The sequence below is a fragment of the Aethalodelphis obliquidens genome, unplaced genomic scaffold (genome assembly GCF_003676395.1).
Source record: "Aethalodelphis obliquidens isolate GAN/ISIS:26980383/991018 unplaced genomic scaffold, ASM367639v1 scaffold97, whole genome shotgun sequence".
NCBI lineage: Eukaryota > Metazoa > Chordata > Mammalia > Artiodactyla > Delphinidae > Aethalodelphis > Aethalodelphis obliquidens.
In genome coordinates, this window is record NW_020838041.1 from 3,682,329 (window position 1) to 3,704,999 (window position 22,671).

At 44.3% G+C, this 22,671-nt stretch overlaps 1 protein-coding gene across 5 annotated transcripts in view; it reads right to left on the reverse strand.

Moving 5' to 3' along the window:
- Nucleotides 1-44: 44 nt before the first annotated feature.
- The window catches only part of KLHL12 (kelch like family member 12), a 27,498-nt gene continuing 4,871 nt past the window's right edge, over nt 45-22,671 (reverse strand). For 3 of the 5 annotated variants that reach the window (XM_027096012.1, XM_027096008.1, XM_027096009.1), the window contains exons 3-12: nt 18,918-19,071; nt 17,451-17,668; nt 13,071-13,220; nt 10,800-10,914; nt 3,599-3,705; nt 2,609-2,804; nt 2,015-2,173; nt 1,605-1,703; nt 720-906; nt 45-578 (exon numbers count right to left, since the gene is read on the reverse strand). In XM_027096012.1, coding sequence (XP_026951813.1) covers nt 452-578; nt 720-906; nt 1,605-1,703; nt 2,015-2,173; nt 2,609-2,804; nt 3,599-3,705; nt 10,800-10,914; nt 13,071-13,220; nt 17,451-17,668; nt 18,918-19,071 — 1,512 coding nt within the window. In that variant the 3' untranslated portion in view covers nt 45-451. Of the gene's footprint in view, nt 579-719; nt 907-1,234; nt 1,328-1,604; nt 1,704-2,014; nt 2,174-2,608; nt 2,805-3,598; nt 3,706-10,799; nt 10,915-13,070; nt 13,221-17,450; nt 17,669-18,917; nt 19,072-22,671 lie in introns of those variants that run through there. The other 2 variants (XM_027096011.1, XM_027096010.1) reach the window with 2 other exon arrangements.

The following is a 22,671-nucleotide window of genomic DNA, read 5'->3' on the forward strand; positions in this document are numbered from 1 at the left end:
CTCTGTTTCCCTCCAGATCGGAACTGTGTTGCCCCTGCTACCTGTAGACTAGGTAAGATATTTATTGTTGTGAAACAAGAGTTGGTACCCTTCCAATGATCGAGGCTGGATACCGCCCACACCCCGGCGCTGCGCTCATACCTTAGTTCTCTGCAACACGCGAGGCACAACTTAAATGTATGTTCTCCCAAGCGCACGCTGAGTCAGAAACGAGGGGAGAGTGCCCCCGCGGCCGGGAGGAGAGGTGGTCTGGCCTCCCACACCCACTCAGCGTGCAGCCTCCTCCCCTGAGGGTCTGCAGCCCACCCTCCTCAGGGAAAACCACCAGTGCGAGGGGCGTCAAATAAGCACAATCATCGCGGCACTGGTGCCTGTAATCACCCTGTGCACACAGTGAGAAGCAGACGTTCTGGAAAGGATCCTTGGTTCCCTGCCAACTGTGTCGGACCGGTCACTTCTCGCGGAGAACACACACGCCAGCGTCGCAGCGCTGGGTTCCCATGGAGGTCACGACCTCCCAGCTGTCGATGATGGGGTCGTAGCACTCGATGCTGCTCAGCAGGGAGTTCCCGTCGTAGCTGAGGGGGAAGAGGCGGGACTGAGCTCTGCAGCCGCATGGCCCCCTCCCGCACAAGGCGTCTCCCTCCCGGACCAAACCCCATCTCCACCCCCGATGCGGCTCGGATCACACCACTCTAGATGCCTGGTTTAACCCTCACCCTGCAATTGCATAAAGTCTCCCCCGAAGCACCGTGGCCCCGACGTAGCATCGCGGGGTGGTCATGCTAGTGACCGTTGTCCAGGAATCGGTGCGAATGTTGTACGCTTCGACAGAAGAAAGGTGGGCTGTACCATCGAATCCCCCAACCACATAAATATGGTCATTCAGCAGGGCTACTCCCGCACCTGGGGAAGAAAAGGTACAGCAAATGAATACTGCTAAGCTCAGGATCTGAATTCTAGAAACAAAACACTGTCACTGATGGCTAGCTGAATTCCAGAATGGCCGAGGGATGGGGACGGGGCCAGACAGGCCTGGAAGAATCTAGTCCTGCACAGGTTACCCGCCTGTAAACCCTCTCGAACTGGCTGTCATCTTCACCTTCGTTAATTCACAGCCCAACCCTTATCAGCAGAAAAGAAGGAAGTGGAAAAAAGAAGGCAATAAAGGGAGGAAAGGAGTTGTGACTGGCTCTGGAGCACATCTTGCCCAGAGGAAGGGTGCTCTCCTTACCTTACCCCAGCCTGGGGGCTCAGGAAGCCCCTTCGCTGCACACGCACATTCCCTCAGGCAGTGTGCACCACATCCACAGAGCTGGACTGGCTGCTAGGATGCAGGGAGGGGCCCAGATGCAAAAAACGAGTAAGACAGGAAGCCTTCGCCCTCAAACTGTACCCTAGTCAAAGTTTAGGCTGCCTTTAGTCTCACTGTATTTAGAGACAACAGGCTGGAGGAGAATGGACCTGACTCATGTTCCCCTCTGTCTCCAGTGAAGACGGGGCTGCAGCCCTGGTCCGATGCCTGGCCTGTGGCTGCACCCTCACTGCACATACAAGGTTTGGACAGCTCCGTCTGTTGCCCCCCAAGATCTGACTGGTCTTACCAGAGCGCTTGGTGGCCATCGGTGTGACATTAGTCCAGTGTCCTGTATGGGGATCATATTTCTCAACTGAATTTAAGATATTCAAGCCATCATATCCTCCTGAAAGACAAAGCAGACCCCACTCCAGAAAGAATGGTAAGTCCTGATGCCCATTCCCATTCTGCCTTTCTCGAGTGTTTCAACTAAGTCTTTTAGTTCCAGTTCTCCCTCAAGGGTTCCAATAATCCAAAAAGAAATCTGGCAGTACCCTGTTTTCTGCTTCCATGAAAAGGAGAATCCCAGTTAATGAAAAATATACTGTGGCAGACCAGGGTTTTAGTGGAAGGAAGTCTACGAACTTCATTCTGGTAAAAAGGATCCCACCCCGAGGCTGCCGCCCATCAGTTCTCCCCGCGTCCCAGCCCGCACACCTAGGCAGTAGATGACCCCGCTGGCCACCACGAGGCCTGCGCCTTCCCGGGCCGTCTGCATGTCTCCCAGCATGCTCCACTGGTCGATGTTTGGGTCATACCGCTCCATACTGGTGTGACGCCTGCTTCCGTCAAAGCCCCCAGAGACATAGATCATATCTGCTCAGAATGAACAAGTCACAGCTATTAGAGAACGAGAGCCTTCTAGTAACTCTTTTCTCTACAAATCTCCCACAACTCTTTCCAATGTTTGGGGGCAAAAACAAGTGTTTTTTTAAGGGATAAGTCAATTAAGTCCTTTTTAAAGAGGACAGCACAATCGAGACATGTAAAAAGAATGGGGTAAGATGGAATCTTCAGAAACATTCCAAGACTAGATGGGAATTTGCAAAAATACAACTAGTGCCAATTCCCCACTCAGCACAGTGGAACTTGATTTACCAACTCTGTTGTCAGCGTTGAAACACCCATGGGTATTTCTGAAAGCAGAAAGGCGTATCTGATCTTACCAGTAGCCTCCACATTTTCATAGAGAGGTATGAACCCCGATCCAGCCACCCCAAAATGCAAACACTGCCCTGTGCACCAGCCTACCTCCTAAGGTGGTGGCTCCGGCCAGGCCTCGTCGCACATTCATAGGGGCCACAGAATACCAGACCCCATCTTCGTCTGCTGTGTAGTCTAGACACTCCACTGAGCTGAGGCGGGAACGGCCATCATAGCCGCCAATCACGTAGATCCGGTCGTGGAGGGACACTGAGGCTACGTAGCGTCTCTTCCGAGTGATGCTCTAGGATTCAGGAGGGAAGAGGTGCCTCTGTCATTTCAGTCATGCCAGTCTTAGGCCTCACCTTTTGCTGTCCTTCCTGTTTTTATCTGCGCACCTCTGCTTCTTCACCTGTCACTGTGAAGCCTTCTGCGCAGAGGTTCGTCTGCTGTCTGGATGAAAACCTCTTGCTTGTTGTGATGCTCTTACAGATTAAAGCCTTCTGTACATTTGCCTCCTTCCAAGGCTTCCAAAGGACCTAATGTCCTTCTGTTATCCAGTATCCGATTCCTCTCTATTCCATAAGGCACTGGGCTAAAGACCGGTATCATTCCATAAAGTAGAAAGCTATTACCACAGTGCTATCTAAGGGCCAGGACCTGAAGACCCGAAAAGTTACGAGAAATGATCAAAAGATTTCCAAGTTTTCTCAGAATTACTATTGTTCATTCAGCACTGAAACAGAGACACACCAAAGGAGAGAGATATAAACTTCCAAGTTCCACTGGATACCAGTTCAGCTTAGCACAGTTTAACACAGTGTTCAGGTTAACAGGGCACGAGGGTAGCACCCTGCGAGTTGCACAGGCAGCTTGGGAAGGCGTGGGAATGGTGGCGGCCAGCTGAGTGTAACTTGGCACAGGGTCATTAATATTTCTTATGTCTAATTAGTCAATAACTAACTACTGAAACTAACTGCTGTAAGGAACACGATGCTGTTACCAGGCTTTTCTACTCTAAGGGCTGGATTCGTTATGATCTGGAGCCAGGGACTGCATTTAAGCTCTTTCCCCAGGCTTGGTTCCACCACTACTTACTGGCAAAAAGCTCCACTCCTGAGTCTTGGGGTCATACTTCTCTACCACGTCGATGGGAGACTGCTGGCTTCCGAAGCCCCCGACCACCAGAAGCACTTCGTTGGCTCCTGAGGACAAGGGAGAAGGAGAGAGGTCACTTCCCCATCGCTGCTGGGTAACTCCTCACAGGGAAGGAGAAGGAGAAACAGGGCTAGGATACCTTGTTCTCTGCAGCCCAGAGAAGCCATCTGAAATAGGAGATTCATCATAAGGCTGCCTAATAGGAAATTATTTCTTCCTGAGAACCTGAATCTCTGAAATTTAAATTTCTGGACAACATTAAAACTCCGGAAGGCAAGCGTGAACACACCCTGCACCATTTCAACCCATCTAGACAACTCTGGCTGATTTCACAACAGGCTCCAAGTGCAGGCTGGAGGCTGGAGGAGCTCTCTCTGCCCTTCTCACCCCGTAAAACTCAAAAGGGGAGTTTTTTTGCCATGGCAAAGAATGCTCTCCTAACCTTGTCCCCAAAAAGTTGAGAGTTGTGGCTTAGGAACCAAATGATAGATTAAAAAAAGTCTTTTCCATGACTTTTATTTTTCCAAATTAGCCAACTATACGACCACATTCCCTGCTAATTCGTCAAAACTGCCAGGTAATCATAAGACTAGGCTTTTAAAGGGAGTCTTGTTCTCTACTATTTTCCCAAACAAGGCATTTTGATAGCTTTTGTATCGTCCCCTTTCCCCTAAGGACTTATTTGGATAATCTTATTCTGATAATATTTCTTTTGAGGAAATCCCCCGTGTATTGTGCTACTGGAGAGAACACTTATCCGGAGCATTTAGGGAAATTCAGTCCCCAGGAGGGCATTTTGTTGACCTGGACTTGAAAGAGCAAATGCAGTACCTTTAAACTGACAAGGAATACAGACAAGCCCCTAATGAAGTCACGGCTGTGACAGTCATCCACAGCGGCTATGACCGTCAGGGGAAAGCTCACATACCGCTTCAGAACACTCAGCAGGAAGCACGCCACCATCACTTATGAAGTATTCTCGCAGAAAAATTGAGGCTGAATCTTGAATCTTATCAAGCGTCTAGTCTAACCACCAGTTTACAGGAAATATAGGGGACAGAAGAATGTGTTAAATGAGACTACTTGGATGCAGTCAACAAAATCTAGACTGTGGGAAATTCTACAGGTTTCTTTAACAGATAAATTGCAAAGGGAAACCAAAGCAGGAGGGAAAAAACTATGGATTAAAAGAGACTAAAGAGGACTTCCCTGGTGGCGCAGCGGTTAAGAATCTGCCTACCAATGCAGGGGACATGGGTTCAAACCCTGGTCCAGGAAGATCCCACATGCCACGGAGCAACTAAGCCCGTGCGCCACAACTACTGAGCCTGCGCTCTAGAGCCTGCGAGCCACAACTACTGAGCCCACGTGCCACAACTACTGAAGCCTGTGCGCCTAGAGCACGGGCTCCGCAACAAGAGAAGCCACCGCAACGAGAAGCCCACGCACCGCAACGAGAAGCCCACGCACCACAACGAAGACTAGCCCCAGCTCGCTGCAACCAGAGAAAGCTCACGCGCAGCAACGAAGACCCAACGCAGCCAAAAATAAATAAATAAAGCCCAACAAAAAATATGTGGAAAAAAATAGTTTCAAAATAAAATAAAAGAGACAAAAGAGTGCTATGAACTCAGTGCAACGTGTGGGCCTTGTCTGGATCCTGACTGGAGCAACTGAAGTATAAAAAACAAAGAAAAATCAATTACGGGAAAACTGAGGAAGTGTGTATGTGTACTTGATATCTGATGAAGATAAATACTTGGCTGTGTATTTCTTATCTTTTAGAGATACACACAAAAGCATAATATATATGGATGGAAGTTTATCCTGTCTGGGATTTGCTTCAAAATACATAGGCTATGAGTTGATAATTGTTGAAACTGGACAATAGGTATGGGGGAAATCCTTATATTATTCTGTTTTTATACATGTTTGAAATTTTTCTTAAACCCACACATAAAGCACGGACTTTAACCTCCCCCTCTGAGAGGGCACCTGTCTGTGAACTTGCCAAATAAAGTATGTGGCCCCTTCTCCAACGTGAGCAGCCATCTTCTTTTAGAAAACAAAGCATTTGAACAAAGGGCCCTTTTGTATGATGCAGATTTTATTTCTGAAATCCCTCCAAGCTGGGGCAGGCCAGGGCCTGCGTTGGCAGCACTTCCCCGCCATCGGCCCCTTTCTCCCCCTCTGACTTGAGCAGAGGAGGTGAGACAGTGATGAGTCCCGAAAGCACCCACAACAACCGAGGGGATTTTCTATGCTTTGCACATTAAAAAAAATACCATTGATTTTCAGCTTTAATTTCAAACTCTGGAGGACCAATAGTGCTCCCGTGGCTCCAGGCTTCTCAGTAAACGTCCTGGTAACCTGCATCCACAGAGGAACGTGGGCAGGGTGTCAGCGTAAGTCGCTCAGCGACTTATGGCTCTGAACCCTGGGGCTCCTAGACCACTAGAAGCTGGGGTGTCCAAACCTCTCTGCAAGGAAGGCCTATTTTCATTACTTTCCCTGAAAGATCCTGTGTTTTGAAAGACTGCCTGCCACGTGAGTTTAACTTCCCCACTGCGGCCGGAGTTCATGTCAGTGCCGACAGAGCTTTTGATAAGGACAAGAGGGCCAGTGTTTTAACACTGAAAACGTGTTATTTTAGTCAGTTCTGATGTCTGTTTAGCCTGTGTAGCTTTTTCTAGCACAAAAATGATTTTCTTTTAAAAAGTTTAAAAAATAACTCAAGGGCTAGTATGACTGTCATCCTCACTCACATGTTACCCACCCTTTGGTTCAAAAGATTTAAGAATATTATGTCTTGTGATTATAAAACATATAATATATAAAATACATTTTCACTGTTAAAAAGCTTAAAAAGAAAGTGTTATGAAAAAATTTAGCTATAATTCCACAATACGAAGACACAGCAAAACATAAGATTATTTCCTTCCAGCTTTGTTTCTAAATATTTATAAAACATAAACGGGACCATACTGTAGTGCGTCCTGTTTTTATTTCATTTTCTCAAAATATTAACAAAATCCTTTAATATATGATTTTAATATTCTTAGGTATTTCAGGAGTTCATGATTTGGGGTTATAAATAATCACATATAATCCTATGATAAACATCCTTGAATATGAAACTTTTCCCAGTCATTTTCTTAACACAGTAATGGGAGGGCTGCCTAGTGAAGAACATGAACCTTAAAGAAGTCTTTGGATGTATATTATAAGATACTGAGGTTGAAACAAATTCCATACCCACCAACACTCTAAAGGCGCCAATCCATTCTACTCTCTGTAGCACTGGTATTGTCTTTTTATTCTTTGATACTTTGGAAGGCAAAAAATTGTATTTATTGTTTTAACTCTTGCCTTAGCACTGCTAAGACTTTATAACTACTTCGGCTGAATCTCGCCCCTTTTATTTAGCAGGACTCCGCTTCTATGAGCCGCACACTCATGTCTCTAGTGTTTCTTTCTTGCGTGCATTTTTATGAGCTGTTTGCATGCAAACGACTTTAACCTTTTGCTGTGGCTGCAGCAGATTTATTTTCCTGATTTGTCTTACAATGTTGTACATGATTTTTGTTTAGTCAAGTGCACTGGCCTTTTCTTTTGCAACTTCTTCTATTGCTTTGTGCCTAGAAAGTCTTCCTCCCTCAGAGGAACTCCTAGGGTTTCACTGTCTTTGGACCCTCAGCTCGGACCACTACTCCAGCAGACTTACTAATGTGAGAAAGAGCCAGGGGAAGGGCTGACCAGAAGGAAGCCTGTTTGTTCTCTGCCAAGGAATGGGGCACTTGCCAAGTTAGATTTTTATCTTTATGATGAGGAAAATGTGTCTAAAACACCTGGTAAGAGCAGTGTGAAAAGGCACATTACTCACACAGAGGACAGTGCCAGTCACTGTTTTTTTGAGGGGGGGGGAACGTGTGTGCGCTGGGGTGTTTTGTTGGAGGAAAGTGCAGACAGGCTGCAGGACTGCTAAGAACAGGTTCAGGGACCGACATTTCCACGTGCTCAGACGAGAAGCCAGTGACAAAGTAGGAACTACAATTTCTATTATATCTTTTATGAGAGAGTAATGGGTAAGATTAACAATTAAAACAAAATCCCCACACATAATTTGGCATGCTATTTTTCCTCAGCTGTATATTTAATTTCCTTATGCTGTATGCAAAGAGCCATCATCCTGGTAACTGACTTAGCAACCTCTATGAATAGAGACGGGCAGAGGACAGGATGGCTGGAACAATTTACTTCTAAGGTACTAACGTGGAGATGCTAAATTAAGAATCTCGTAGGGAACAGTTTCATTATTTCCTTCCTAGAACTTTTGAAAAAATGACCTCGAAACTATGAGGGCGTGTAGAGTCATATTCTAATCCCTCAAGGTCAGGACAATAAGCAAGTTCTCCGAGCAAGTAGGAGCTTTCTGCAGCCTGTTCAAAGAAAAGCAGGAAATGCACTCTAGAGAACCTTCTGGGTTTGGTGGTTCACACAAATTTTTATTGGACTTAGTTCGATTTAACAAGCAATTATGTACTGGTTGGGACACTTCTGGCTGGCTCTACAAGAAAGAAACACATCTTCTGTATTGGAAAGAGCTCCAGTGGCTGAATTTAACTCCTTTCATATGCCGAAGAAGAAATGGTAATCCAGAGAAGCTGAAGGACTTGTCCAAGTTCAAACAGCACGTTAGCAGACTAACAGAACCGGGAGGAAAACATCAAAGTAAGCGAAATGTCTTACCTCCTAGTGCCAGATTCTTTCCTCTACATCACCGGCTCACCTGCTACTTACAGAATATATATCTGTTATCTTCTCTGTCAGCTTATGGTAATAACACGGAGGTATAGAAACAAAACACTAGTAGTTAATATTCCCCTGCAATCTCACTTTATTAAAGGTTTAGTGTTTATCCTGTACACATATCGTTTGTTTATGCTCAGGCAAACACACATATGTAGGAGGTTTTGCTTCCTTCTTTTCCCCCCCTCAGCGTGCACAATTAATCTTACGTGTATCTGACTCAATGCTTTTAACAGTTTCGTGACATTCCATGGTACAGCTGTGCTATAATTCAGTCAACCATTAATCCCCCTTTACTTGGCATTCCATTCAGGCTGTATTCATTTTTTTCTGGATATTAGCAATTTATAGTAAACATTCTTATGCATATGTCTTTCCTCATATGTGCTTATTTCTGTACTGACACGCTGTTTCTACAGTACAGATTCCCGGAGGTGGGACACACAGGGTGTGCTCATTTTAAACTCCAGTGACTACCTTGTTCTGATCTGTGGTTCCAGACCTCCTAGTGGAGCATCTTTTAAGTGCACGGTGTTCCCTCACGCGTCCTCCTCTGTGTGCTACCTGTGCACCTCCCGTGCCGCCTTCTGTGGGGTCACTGCTCTTTTTCTTGTTGATACATATGGGTTCTTTTTACAGTAGAAATGTTAACCTTTTGTCATACATATTGAGTATATTTTCTCCCAGTCCCCGTCTCTTGACTTTACGTCTTTTGCCATCAATTTAAAAAAAACAAAAACCCCCAAAAAACTGATGCAGTCAAGTAACCTTGAAGAGTTCTAGGTTTCTCTGTTTTAGTTAAAAAACAGGAGTAGAGAGAAGGGAGGTTGCTCTCTCATGGATACAGAATCTCAGTTTTGTAAGATGAGAAGAGTTCTGGATACGGGTTGTACAACCGTGTGAATGTATTTAACACCGCTGATCTGTACACTTAAAACGGAGAAGATGGTAAATTTTATGTTATGTATATTTTACCACAGTTAAAAACAGAAAAAAAAGGCTCCCACCCAGAAGTTAATCAAATAATTTTCGTATAATTTCTTCTAATATTTTCATGATTTTTCACTTAGCCCTTCAATCTTTTAAAAAAAATTTCCTTTTGTATTTTTTCCATTTATCTTGTGTTGATTACATATCTCTGTATATAACAAGCGATACAGATCACATTTTGTCATCTCCCAGGAATTAACAGAACAGTATTCCTTTAAAAACAACAATAACAAAAAGTAGTATCTCTGGGTGGTGCAATTATGGATGACTCATTTATTTATTTTTTGCTTCTCTGTATTTCTAAAACTTCTACAGATATGTACTACTTATGCGATTAAAAAATGAGATAAATCATCATTCTACTTAAATCTATCAATGAAAGGCTTAATTATCAATTAACACCTTAGCACACATGAGTCCACAGTCAGATAAGAGCAAAAATAGGAAGTGATAAAAACAAGATACCACCCCATATACACAGAGTAATTTATAACCTATGAAATGCTATTACATACAGTATCTAGGATCCTGGGACAGTGAAATGGAAATGACGTAACATTTGAGCACAGATTACATGCCAGCTGCAATGTCAGGCATCTTACATGCGTGATGTCATTGGGCCTCCACAATAACCAGTGTGATAAGACATTAGCGTCCTCATTTCAGAGGCGGAAGCATCGGCTCAGACAAGTGGACACCCTGCCCAGGCTCACAACCAGCCAGTCACTGGCTGGGCTGGGATCTGAACCCAGGTCTGTCTGCTGACATGACAGCCTCCGTGCACAGCACTCACGTGTGCCGAGAGCCGTTCTCAGCCTTTCACTTGCTCTTCACGACAACCTTCAAGGGAGGAGCTATGATGGCCCCCATTTTACAGATGAGGCAACTGACACAGAGAGGCTGAGTTTCCTGCCGAACACCTGGCAAGTGGTAAATGGGGACCTGCACCCAACCCACAGTCTGGCTTGAGTCCAGGCCCTTGACCACTGCATGCCATTGCCTCTGACCACCCTGGACCCCTCTGCAGTTCACCACGCTGCTGCTTCCCCTTCCTCTTCACGTGGAGAAGGGCAGAGGTGGGGGAAGCAGACCACTTACTCACTACATGGCATTTGAGATATTTCTAATTCACAGGCTCCAAATATACTGAAATAACAGTGGTAACTTATGTCGCATAATACTTGACAATTTATGAAGTGCTTTCACACACTTTATCTCATGTAATCCTCCAAAGAGTTATGTGAAATAGAAGGGAAGATATCCTTGGTTTATAGGAAAGAAAGCTCCGGGTGGTAAAGGGACTTGTACAAATTGACACAATTAATACAAGATGCCAGCTTACCTAGACGCGCCCTTGTCCTGGGTCCCTGCATCTGACTGCGCAGCTCAGGCCTCAGATGAAACTTCTTTGCTTCATCAACGAGGTCCCTGCACTGTAAACTACAGCGGATGAAAGGCTGAAATACAGCAGGTAGGAGAGTGAGCTGCAGGACCACCTCTAATAAAAGCATAAATGGCACATATAAAGAATTAAATTCTTAACACAGAAAACCAGTTTCCAAAGCCCTGTGGTTCCAGGAGGGCTGCTGGTAATAATTATGCTATGGGCTTCCGGAATGATTAAAAAAAGATTTTTTGAATAGACGTTACGTGATTCAAAGGTATGTGTGGGGTATGTGAGTGGACTATTAAGGAAGAAATTACAAACAGGAGGCAAAGAATTTGAGATGTGACACTAAGCACAGGCATCTTTTCTAATGCAAACGACTGCAAAGCTGTGTCTATAATTAACTTCCAAAGAGACCAGGGTTGGGCCAGAAGCAGGCGCCTGTCTGGGCCTCACCTACACATTACAAATCAGCGGCCCCCAGGGTAGCGTCCAGGTAATGTGCATGGTGAAGGTCAGAAAACGCACCACCGAGATCTCAGGCTGGAGAAACACTTATAAACAAACATGATATGATCCAAGTTGATATTATTGGGTTGACCAAAAAGTTCGTTCGGTTTTCTCCTAAGCTGGCTCTAGTAGCACCTAGCTGACTTTAACTTCATTTGAAACAATATTTTTAGATTGTATTGTGACAGCTGTCATAGCGTGCATTAAAAAACACTTATCAAAATTGGTGAATTTTTCTGTAGCCATTTTAATACCGAAGATGGAAGAAAAAAAGCAACATTCTTGGCATATCATGCCTTATTATTTCAAGAAAGGTTAAAAACGCAACTGAAACGCAGAAAAAGATTTGTGTAGTGTATGGAGAAGGTGCTGTCACTAATCAAATGTGTCAAAAGTGGCTTGCGAAGTTTCGTGCTGGAGATTTCTCACTGGACGCTGCTCCACAGTCTGGGAGACCAGTTGATAGTGATCAAATCGAGACATTCATTGAGAAAATCAACGTTATACCACGCGGGAGGCAGCCGACGGACTGAAAATATCCAAGTCAAGCATTGAAAACCATTTGCACCAGCCTGGTTACGTGAATTGCTTTGATGTCTGGGCTCAGTATTAAGTGGAAAAAAACCTTCTTGACCGTATTACCGCAAGCGATTCTCTACTGAAAGGTAACAAAAATGTTCCGTTTTTAAATTGTGACGGATGATGAAAAGTGGATAGTGTACAACAATGTGGAAGGGAAGAGATCGTGGGGCAAGCGAAATGAAGCACCAGCCAACCACACCAAAGGCCGGTCTTCATCCAAAGAAGGTGATGTTGTGTATATGGTGGGATTGGAAGGGAGTCCTCTATGATGAGCTCCTTCCGGAAAACGAAATTAATTTCAACAAGTACTGCTCCCAATTAGACCAACTGAAAGCAGCACTCGACGAAAAGCATCCAGAATTAGTCAACAGAAAACACATAATCTTCCATCAGGATAACGCAAGACTGCATGTTTCTTTGATGACCAGGCAAAAACTGTTACAGTTTGGCTGGGAAGTTCTGATTCACCTGCCAGACATTGTACCTTCGGATCTCCACTTATTTTGGTCTTTACAAAATTCTCTTAATGGAAAAAATTCCAATTCCCTGGAATACTGTAAAATGCATCTGGAACAGTTCTTTGCTCAAAAATATAAAAAGTTTTGGGAAGATGGAATTATGAAGTTGCCTGAAAAACGGCAGAAGGTAGTGGAACAAAACGGTGAATATGTCTTTCAATAAAGTTCTTGGTGAAAATGAAAAATGTGTCTTTTATTTTTACTTAAAAACTGAAGGAACCTTTTGGCCAACCCAATAAATGCATCAAACTCCTTTCATGCTGGCCTCACCAGAAGTCAAAAATAGAGACTAGGTGAGCAAAGCATCTTTTCCAAGGCAATTTGGAAAAATTTCTGTTTAACAGAGAAGGGGACAAAATTTATCATCCGATGTTGCTTATGCAAAACACTGAGGAGCACGTAAAATGAAAAGACAAAGCACAAAATTAAATTAAGCCATAGACTTTCATTTCTGCCAGGAGACTGACCGGCCAAGTGACCGCCTGCAGACTCCCCGCCCCAGGCCCCCCAGGACATGCTTCCCAGGATGCTCGTGCCTCCTCTGAGGTGACCAGTTCTGAGTTCACGACATGAAGCTACAAGAGACGCCCACCGCCCTGGGTCCTGTGTGGCTCACCTCGGCATCTATGACATCCGTGATGTACCTGGGCGTCAGCAGGGGCATACGGACGTACTGCAGCAGGTCCGGCAGAGACTCTTCCCGCCCCTCCCTGGCGTGCTTCACCCAGTTGATGACGGCCTCGAAGACCGGCTCTTCAGAATCCACCTGCGAGTGCGTGACCACATGGTGGGGCTGCTCTGTAACCTCGCTTCCCTTTCCTTCCCGCCCCATTCCCGCCACCGTTATTTCCCATCTCCCAGAAATAAGTAGGCTCTTGGGAAAACAATCATTTCAGACACAACTTGCTGATATCATGAAGAGAGTTATAGTCAGATTCGGTGGAAAAAACCTAAGAGAGAGAGTACCTAATAGACCATCAGTCACAAATCGGCTTTTAATTCAGAATTTTCCCCATTCCTGAATTTTTTTCTGGTCATTTCTGAAACTTCAGCAGGGGAAGGGGGAATCTGCTGCCCTACTTGAAACTGGCTCTTTGTTTTAAAAAGAAAATTTTATTTTTATTTTTGGCTGTGTTGGGTCTTTGTTGCTGCACGCGGGCTTTCTCTAGTTGTGGCGAGCGGGGGGCTAGGCTTCGTTGCGGTGCGTGGGCTTCTCATCGCGGTGGCTTCTCTTGTTGTGGAGCATGGGCTCTAGGCACACGGGCTTCAGTTGTTGTGGCACGCGGGCTCAGCAGTTGTGGCTCGCGGCATCTAGAGCGCAGGCTCAGTAGTGGCACACGGGCTTAGTTGCTCCGCGGCATGTGGGATCTTCCCGGACCAGGGCTCGAACCTGTGCCCCCTGCATTGGCAGGCAGATTCCTAACCACTGCGCCACCAGGGAAGCCCCCGAGACTGGCTCCTAAAATAACTTATATTCATAGGTGTTGTCTAAGGACCTCCGTGCTCACTCTTGGACGCTTCAGCCAAGGCTGTGAGCAGGAACTTCCCTTACGGCATCGTAAAGAGTGCAGGGTCTGCAAAACACTGTCAATTAGTATTTGAGCAACTACTCTGTATTAGTCACCATGCTATTTGAGATGACACATATAATTAATCATTTGGGGAACTTAGGTCTAAGCTACATAGGACAGACTGGATAAGACACACCCTAGAAAACCTACATTACGTCCCTGGACAAGCACAAGGTACAGTAACACCTAGTACCTCCCCGAGACTGACACCTGAGGACTAGGCCTGTGTCCCTCCATCAGCCCCTGGAGTGTGTCTGTTCTGAGATAACTTTCAGAGTGTGACAGTGCCCAGACAAAGACATCACTCTGTGGACTTCTCTCAAGAGCTGAAAATACAGAAAATGTTTCAGAATGTTCATTCATTTGATGGATTTACCAAACACCTACTAGTGCCAGGAATTGTGGAGGGTAATTATACAATGGTGAACAAATCAGACATGAACCTTCCTCTTAAGTGGGGAGATAATTGTTAAATCAGAAAAACGAACAATCCCATTCTGTCATTATGTACCACACAGGAAAAGTACAGGGGCTATGAGACAGAATAACACGAGATTTCTTCATTTAGGCTGATGGGACAGGGAATGCCTCCCTGCAGGAGCAATAGGTTTAAACCTGATGGAAGAGTAGCAGTTAGCCTCGGGGCAGACAGAAAGCACTTGGAAAAGCCCTACAACTGCACCATCCAACACAGTAGCCATGAGCCACATGTGCTATTTACATCTACATTAATTAAAATGAAGTTAAATTAAAAATTCAGCTTCGGGAATTCCCTGGCGGTCCAGTGGTTAGGACTCTATGCTTCCATTGCAGGGAGCACAGGTTCGATCCCTGGCCGGGCAACTACGATCCCGAAAGCCGTGTGGTATGGCTAAAAAACCCCCCCAACACCCCCAAAGTCTGTCCTTAATAGCAATGAACGTGGCAAAAAAAAAAAAAATTCAGCTTCTTAGTCACACTGGCCACATTTCAAGCTAGTGGCCAGTGAACTGGACAGCACAGACACAGGTCCTTTCCACCTTCACAGAACTTTCTATTGGACAGCTTGGGAAACGACAGAGGCTGGTGTGGCAGAATGAATGAGGGAGGGGACGAAAAAGGTCAAGCTGGAGAAGTAAACAGAGCATCAGGAGACTGGATTTCACTCTAAACCGTTAACAGGCTTCAAGTAGGCCAGTGTTGGGCCACACTGATGTCTGGTAAAGATTACTCCGAGAGCCACGGGAGGGCGGTTTAGAAGGGCTAAGAGCTGGGAGGCCAGTTAGAGGCTACTCTGGTCCATCAGGCAAAAGGTGATGATGCTTAGACTACGACAGTGATGACAGAATCTGTGTAAGCAAATTTATGGGAGGTCAAACTAACCCAGCCTACTCACGGTTTACATGCAGGTGAGGGTGCAGAAGGGTGGTCATGATTTTTTAGATAAACTTTGGTTAAAGGCAAGGATGACAGGCTAATAGTTCTGAACAGCTGCATGCTAGACTCTGACACATTCTAGGTTTAAATTAGATATATCCATTTAAAATGGGTTTTTCAATCATGAGTAGAGATCCTTGATCTTACTGAGGACAGAATAAACTAGAATTGCAGAGAAACAGCTAAACTGGGAAGAAAAAACCCCCAATACTAATGCTTCACTATGGAGAAAATAGTCTCCATAATAAATTTTCCCAGAGACTTCGTTTATGTATCAGGCACTGACATTCTTATTTAACGCTCAGAACAGCCCTACGTAGTAAGTACGACTGTTATCTACATTTTATGGGAGAGGGATCTGAAGGTCAGCGGTTAGGGGACACGCGTCACACAGCCAAGCCCAAACCCCAGCGTGACCCTGAAGCCCGTGCTGTTTTAAACAACGTGACATGCTGCCTCCATTGTTTCAAGTACTATTGTTTTACATGGTCCAGAGGAAGCGTTAGCCCCAGGGCCAGACATCTGGTTCCTGCTTCTGGCTGGTATATGAAAGAGAAAAAATGTCATTTGCTGAAAAAAAGCAAAGGCCAGTCTCGCTGGACACTTAAGGAAGACCGTACAAAAGAGCTCATCCCGGCTTCTGCAGAGGTCAGTTGTTTGCCCTCCCTGTTCCATCCGGTTTTATCCCCCAGTCTCCACTGTTCTAAAATAAATGGTTGCTGTGACTACTTCCAGATCTGGTCAAATAGAAACACAGCTCACAGCTCCGTGGTGAAGAGAACAGACTGTGGATGCAGATGGGCGGCACAAGTCCTGCCCCTCCCAGCTGTGTGAGGGTGGTGACTAATCACAGCGCCAGTTTCCTCCTCTGAAAAATGGACCCAGTTCTGAGAATTGAACAAGATTTACAAATGCCGGACTTCCCCGGCAGTCCAGCGGTTAAGATTCTGTGCTCCCAACGTAGGGGCCCGGGTTCGATCCCTGGTCAGGGAACTAGATAGGGCCTGCATGCCGCAACTAAGCCCCGGCGCAGCCAAATAAATAAATAAATAAGTAAACGTTTAAAGTCGTTTCTCATTATTATCTCAGAATGAGAGAGGAAAAAAAAATAAAATAACTCTTCGCCTCCTTAGAGAATCGAATGTCTCCTCACTGGGGAAAACAAACCCAACAGGTGGACTCCTCCCCAGCACTTGGCTCTGCTAGGTGTCTTCCAGAAGCTCCTAACCAGAGGGCTGGAGCCCTGGAGAGGAATGCCTGGCTGCCGCGACATGCACAGCCCCCGCTGCACTCACTGCAGCTCCCAGCCTAACGACAGATCCACACGCAGCACCCCAGCCCCCACCCCCGCTCTGCTCAGCGGAGGACGAAGGCTCGCTCCCTGCTGGGCCGCGTCCCTGGGCGCTTCGCACACGGAGGCGGGACCCTATCGCTTCAACACCCGGTCTGCAGGGCCCTCTCCTCCCACGGGCGTTGATGAGCTGCCTCTGGCTCACCATCTCCAACCTGCTGCCCCGTCCTTTCTGACCCGCTCCCTTTACGATCCCGTTTAAATCCAGAAGGTTTTCTTCTTTCCTCTATGGAATTTCCTCGCCTTGAACAGGCTCATTATTCTCCTGACACTCAGTCATCATTTTTGTCTTCCTGTTTGTCGCCACTACTACACTGTGAATTCTCTGGAAACAAGACTGTCTCTTACGCACTCTTGGCTCCCCAGCACCTGGCATGGCGACGGCTATACAGGAAGATATTCTTGGTAAATGTTTTAAAATGCTTATTCCATACTGTTTAATAGTGATTCTTAACCGCTGGGATCACAAATTTCATTGAGGGAGGTAGCGAACTCCCTTCCGTAAATAGGCAAATACGTTTGGCATGCAATTTCAGGGACATTTAATGAAACCTCAGAGCTTAATATGGGCCCTGCTACAGAAGTACAACAACTCCGCCTTGCTTTCTGGTCTTCTGGCCCAGTCCTGACAAGAGCTAATGCCAAGCCAAGTCTGTACCTGGATCTCATCACACTTGATGAGCTTTTCCACCTCTCCTTGACTGAGAAGAATGAATTCTTCATGCTGCACCACTTCAGGAAAATGCTTCTGGCTAAAAACCTCAGCTGCTTGCATCAGATCAACACAGTTGTGAGTTTCCGCAAAGTCCCTGATACCCAGGCAGTTAGAAGGGTCCAGCTGGCTTTCCAAGAACTCACAGCAGGCTTGCTTCACGCCTAGAACAGACAAAAACAGTGAGTCCTTGAGGACACTCGGCCAGGTGGATGGGCCTATATTCTTGGATCACAACATCACGTTGTATCAGAGGAACCCTGGCTCAACACCTAAGAATCAGGTTAGAAATTTTATGCTTTGGAAATTCAAATCCTATTTTTGTCTTATGTGCTGTGTGGCCTTCTGCAAGGACTTTACAAATGTCTGCTGCTGCATTAGAACAAGTACGGCAAGACGAATTGCTTCTGTGGACACCGCCACAATTAAACAAACATGCCTACAAAACTCCTCGGAATCAAGCTATAAAATCAGCTTAATTTAGCACAGTGTACCTAATTTCTACTCCACATGAAAACTTACTAAAAGACTCCGGTGAAGGAAAAATAGGAGATATGGATAACAATCTCACATTTGTCTAACTGAAAAGCTCAGAGTATAAAATTAATGTTGGAGCTGTGCACTAATACAAAAACTTCACACTGTTTCAATCATGTATCAAAAACTGAAAATAACAGAAACAGAACTGGAGGTTAGGACAGACAGGTTGGGAACTGGAAGGGGGATCATCTCTAATCCTGTGAAAACTTTACACTTTCATTTTTGTGTGTCAATTTAATTTTTTTTTTTTTTTTTTTTGCTGTACGCGGGCCTCTTACTGTTGTGGCCTCTCCCGTTGTGGAGCACAGGCTCCGGACACACAGGCTCAGCGGCCATGGCTCATGGGCCCAGCCGCTCTGCGGCATGTGGGATCTTCCCGGACCGGGGCACGAACCCGTGTCCCCTGCATCGGCAGGCGGACTCTCAACCACTGCACCACCAGGGAAGCCCCAATTTAAATTTTTAATAGATAATTTAAATGATTCAACAAACTAAAGGTACAGAAGGGTTTATATGAATAGTCCCCCTAGCCTCCCTACCCACCTGGCCATCTAGTTCCCTTCCACGGAGGCAACGACGCGTATCAGTTTTCTGTGTTTCCCTGCAGGACTGTTGTGCACATACATGGAAGGAAAGGCATCTATTATCCCCTCCTCCCCTTTTTTAAAAACAAAAAGTAAATGCTCTCTCCCAAAGAGCCAAAGACTCACATTTGGAGGCTACTCTATACCGCAATTGAAATCTCAACTTCTGTGCCATGGGCAGTAAACATGAGGCCCACAGTCTGTCTCCTTAATTTTCACGATTAAGTTTACATCACGAATTTTAAACATCTCCAGGGTCACTGTGGCACGAACAACTTAGCATCTGTACCTTTCAGCTGAAGCAGGCAGGCTGCAGGGAGCAGTTCCTGGACATTCTCCACCGTCACGTGCACGGTCTCTGTGTACACAAAGTCCAACAGGATTTCCATGGTCGAGGCAGTTAAACCCTGGATATCTACATACGGCTTCCCCTTCTCTGAAAGCTGAAAGTTCAAAGGGTATGAAATCATGGTGGTTATAATTCCACAAGATTAAGGCAGAGTCTCATATACAAAAGCTGGAAGGGACATTAACAATATTAACTGAATATAAGGAGGAACCCTGGCTCAACGCCTAAGAATCAGATTAGAAATTTTATGCTTTGGGAATTCAAATCCTATTTTTGTCTATGTGCTGAAAGATCTAAAAAAAAAGATCGACTATTTTGTTTGATTTGTACAAAGCAAACACGGCATATATTTGTAGCTTTTCAAATAGGGGGGAGCTATGTGTAACCCAAGAAGATACAGAGATGACACCTTCCTGGAATATTAATTTTACTTGTGAATAATTTTAAATGCTGCTTTCATATTAAAACAAATACAGACGTAACACCAGATAGAACCAAAAGTTGCCATGAGCATGCCACTAGTGTCCATGAGCTTCTGAGATGAAATACAAACTTCGCTGAGATTTCATGCTTGTAGATGCCCCAGGAGTTGCAGCTCCAGACCCTCCAGGATGAGCCAGCACTGTCCTATCTGTCCCTAGACAACACGCAGGTCATCTTGAGAGGGCTTCTGCTGTGCCACTGAAGACAACAGGATTGTTTGATACTTTTTCAAATACTGGGTTGACTCTCTTTTGGGATTACCGAATTACTGGTGGTACATTTAGTCTAGACTATATCCTTGGAGTTATGAGTATAGTTGAGGCCAGATAATCATAGAAAATGGTTTAGCTAAGGGTAGAAATCTTCAGTTTTACAGGATAGTAAACTATCTGAAAACTGATTACCTTACAAAAATTTTATTAGATTGTAATCTTAGTTTAGAGATTCCAATTACTTACAAAATTCCAGGGCATGTCCATTATGAACTAAATGTCTTTATCATCAGCCTAGAATAATAATCAGAAAGTATTCCCTACCAAAGCCAAGAACAAAATAAATCCCTAACAATACAAAAAGTCACCAGTACATTATTTTGGAAAAACATTTTACTAACATTTAACACAGTATTTACAAACAGAAACATGAGTACATTTATGTCAGGAATTTCTTAGTCAATAAACTATATTCCCATTAGCCAAATAGCTTAACTATATAAATGAGATCACTATGTAATAACTTAGAGGAACTGTAGTATTTCGCATTAATATTTGCTTTACAACTTTTCAGGGTGCCTCTCATTTACTATTATTTCATCTGATTCTCACAGCAACCTGGTAAGGCAGTTAGGTCCGATATTACTGCCCTTTAAGACATAAAGGATCTAAGGTTCAGAGAAGTTATGTGACTTAACCAAGGCCTCAACTAATAAGCGACAGATCAGAGCCAGGCCTCCTGCCTCACCCTGTGCTCTTTCAGTTGCACCACATTTAAGGAACAATTTAGGGATGGAAGAGAACGAAGAAGCCATCAAGTTCAATCACCCTGTTCTACAGACAACCCAGTGAGGTTAGATGGTCACCAGGGTTCACACAGAATTACTAAGAGAACTGAACCTAAAATCCAGGTCTCTCCCACCTCCTAGAGAAATGAAAATAAAAACAAAAATAAACAAATGGAACCTAATGAAACTTAAAAGCTTTTGCACAGCAAAGGAAACTACAAACAAGACAAAAAGACAACCCTCAGAATGGGAGAAAATATTTGCAAATGAAGCAACTGACAGAGGATTAACCTCCAAAATTTACAAGCAGCTCATGCAGCTCAATATCAAAAAAGCAAACAACCCAATCCACACATGGGCAGAAGACCTAAGTAGACATTTCTCCAAAGAAGATATACAGATTGCCAACAAACACATGAAAGGATGCTCAACATCATTAGTCACTAGAGAAATGCAAATCAAAACTACAATGAGGTATTACCTCACACCTGTCAGAATGGCCATCATCAAAAAATCTACAAACAATAAATGCTGGAGAGGGTGTGGAGAAAAGGGAGCCCTCTTGCACTGTTGGTGGGAATGTAAATTGATACAGCCACTATAGAGAACAGTATGCAGGTTCCTTAAAAAACTAAAAATAGAACTACCATACAACCCAGCAATCCCACTACTGGGCATATACCCTGAGAAAACCATAATTCAGAAAGAGTCATGTACCAAAATGTTCATTGCAGCTCTATTTACAATAGTCAGGACATGGAAGCAACCTAAGTGTCCATCAATAGATGAATGCATAAAGAAGATGTGGCACATATATACAATGGAATATTACTCAGTCATAAAAAGAAACGAAATTGAGTTACTTGTAGTGAGGTGGATGGCCCTAGAGTCTGTCATACAGAGTGAAGTAAGTCAGAAAGATGAAAACAAATACTGTATGTTAACACATATATATGGAATCTAAAAAAAAAAGATTCTGAAGAACCTAGGGGCAGGATAGGAAGAAAGACTCAGATGTAGAGAATGGACTTGAGGACACGGGGAGGGGGAAGGGTAAGCTGGGACGAAGTGAGAGAGTGCCATGGACATATATACACTACCAAATGTAAAACATAGCTAGTGGGAAGCAGCTGCATAGCACAGGGAGATCAGCTCTGTGCTCTGTGACCTCCTAGAGGGGTGGGAGGGAGGGGATATGGGGATATATGTATATGTATAGCTGTTATTCAGCTATACATACGTATAGCTGTGATTCACTTTGTTATACAGCAGAAACTAACACACCACTGTAAAGCAATTATACTCCAATAAAGATGTTAAAGAAAAAAATCCAGGTCTCTGGAACCACTCCTTTAAACAACTTAAATGCAAGGGTATGCAGAACAGTATGGAGGTTCTTAAAAAACTAAACATAGAGTTATTGCACTCCTGGGCATGTGACCGGAAAAGATGGAAACTTTAATTTGAAAAGACACATGCACCCCAATGTTCATAGCAGCACTATTTACAATAACCAAGACATGTAAGAAACCTAAGTGTCCATCAACAGATGAAAGGATAAAGAAGATGTGGTGTGTATACATATATTGTGTGTGTGTATATATGTATACACACACACACACAATGGAATATTACTCAGCCATAAAACAGTAATAAAAACAATTGTGCCATTTGCAGCAACATGGATGGGCCTAAAGATTATCATAGTAAGTGAGGTAAATCAGACAGAGAAAGACAAATACCATATGACATTACTTCTGTATGGAGTCTTAAAAAGTGATACAAATGAACTTATTTACAAAACAGAAATAGACTCACAGACACAGGAAACAAATTTATGGTTACCAAAGTTGGGGGGAGGGAAAATTAGCAGTTTGGGATTAACAGATACACACTACTATATATAAAATAGGTAAACAACAAGGACCTACTCTATAGCACAGGGAACTATATTCAATATCTTGCAATAACTATAATGCAATAGAACCTGAAAAAGAATATACAACACACATGTATAATTGAATTACTTTGCCGTACACGTGAAACTAACACAATGTTGTAAATCAACTATACTTCAATTAAAAAAAAAACAAACCTCAAGGGGATAGGAGGATGAGTGAAACAGATGAGGGAGATTAAGAGGTACAAACTTCCAATTACAAAATAAATGAGTCACAGAGATGACATGTACAGCATGAGGAATAAAGTGAA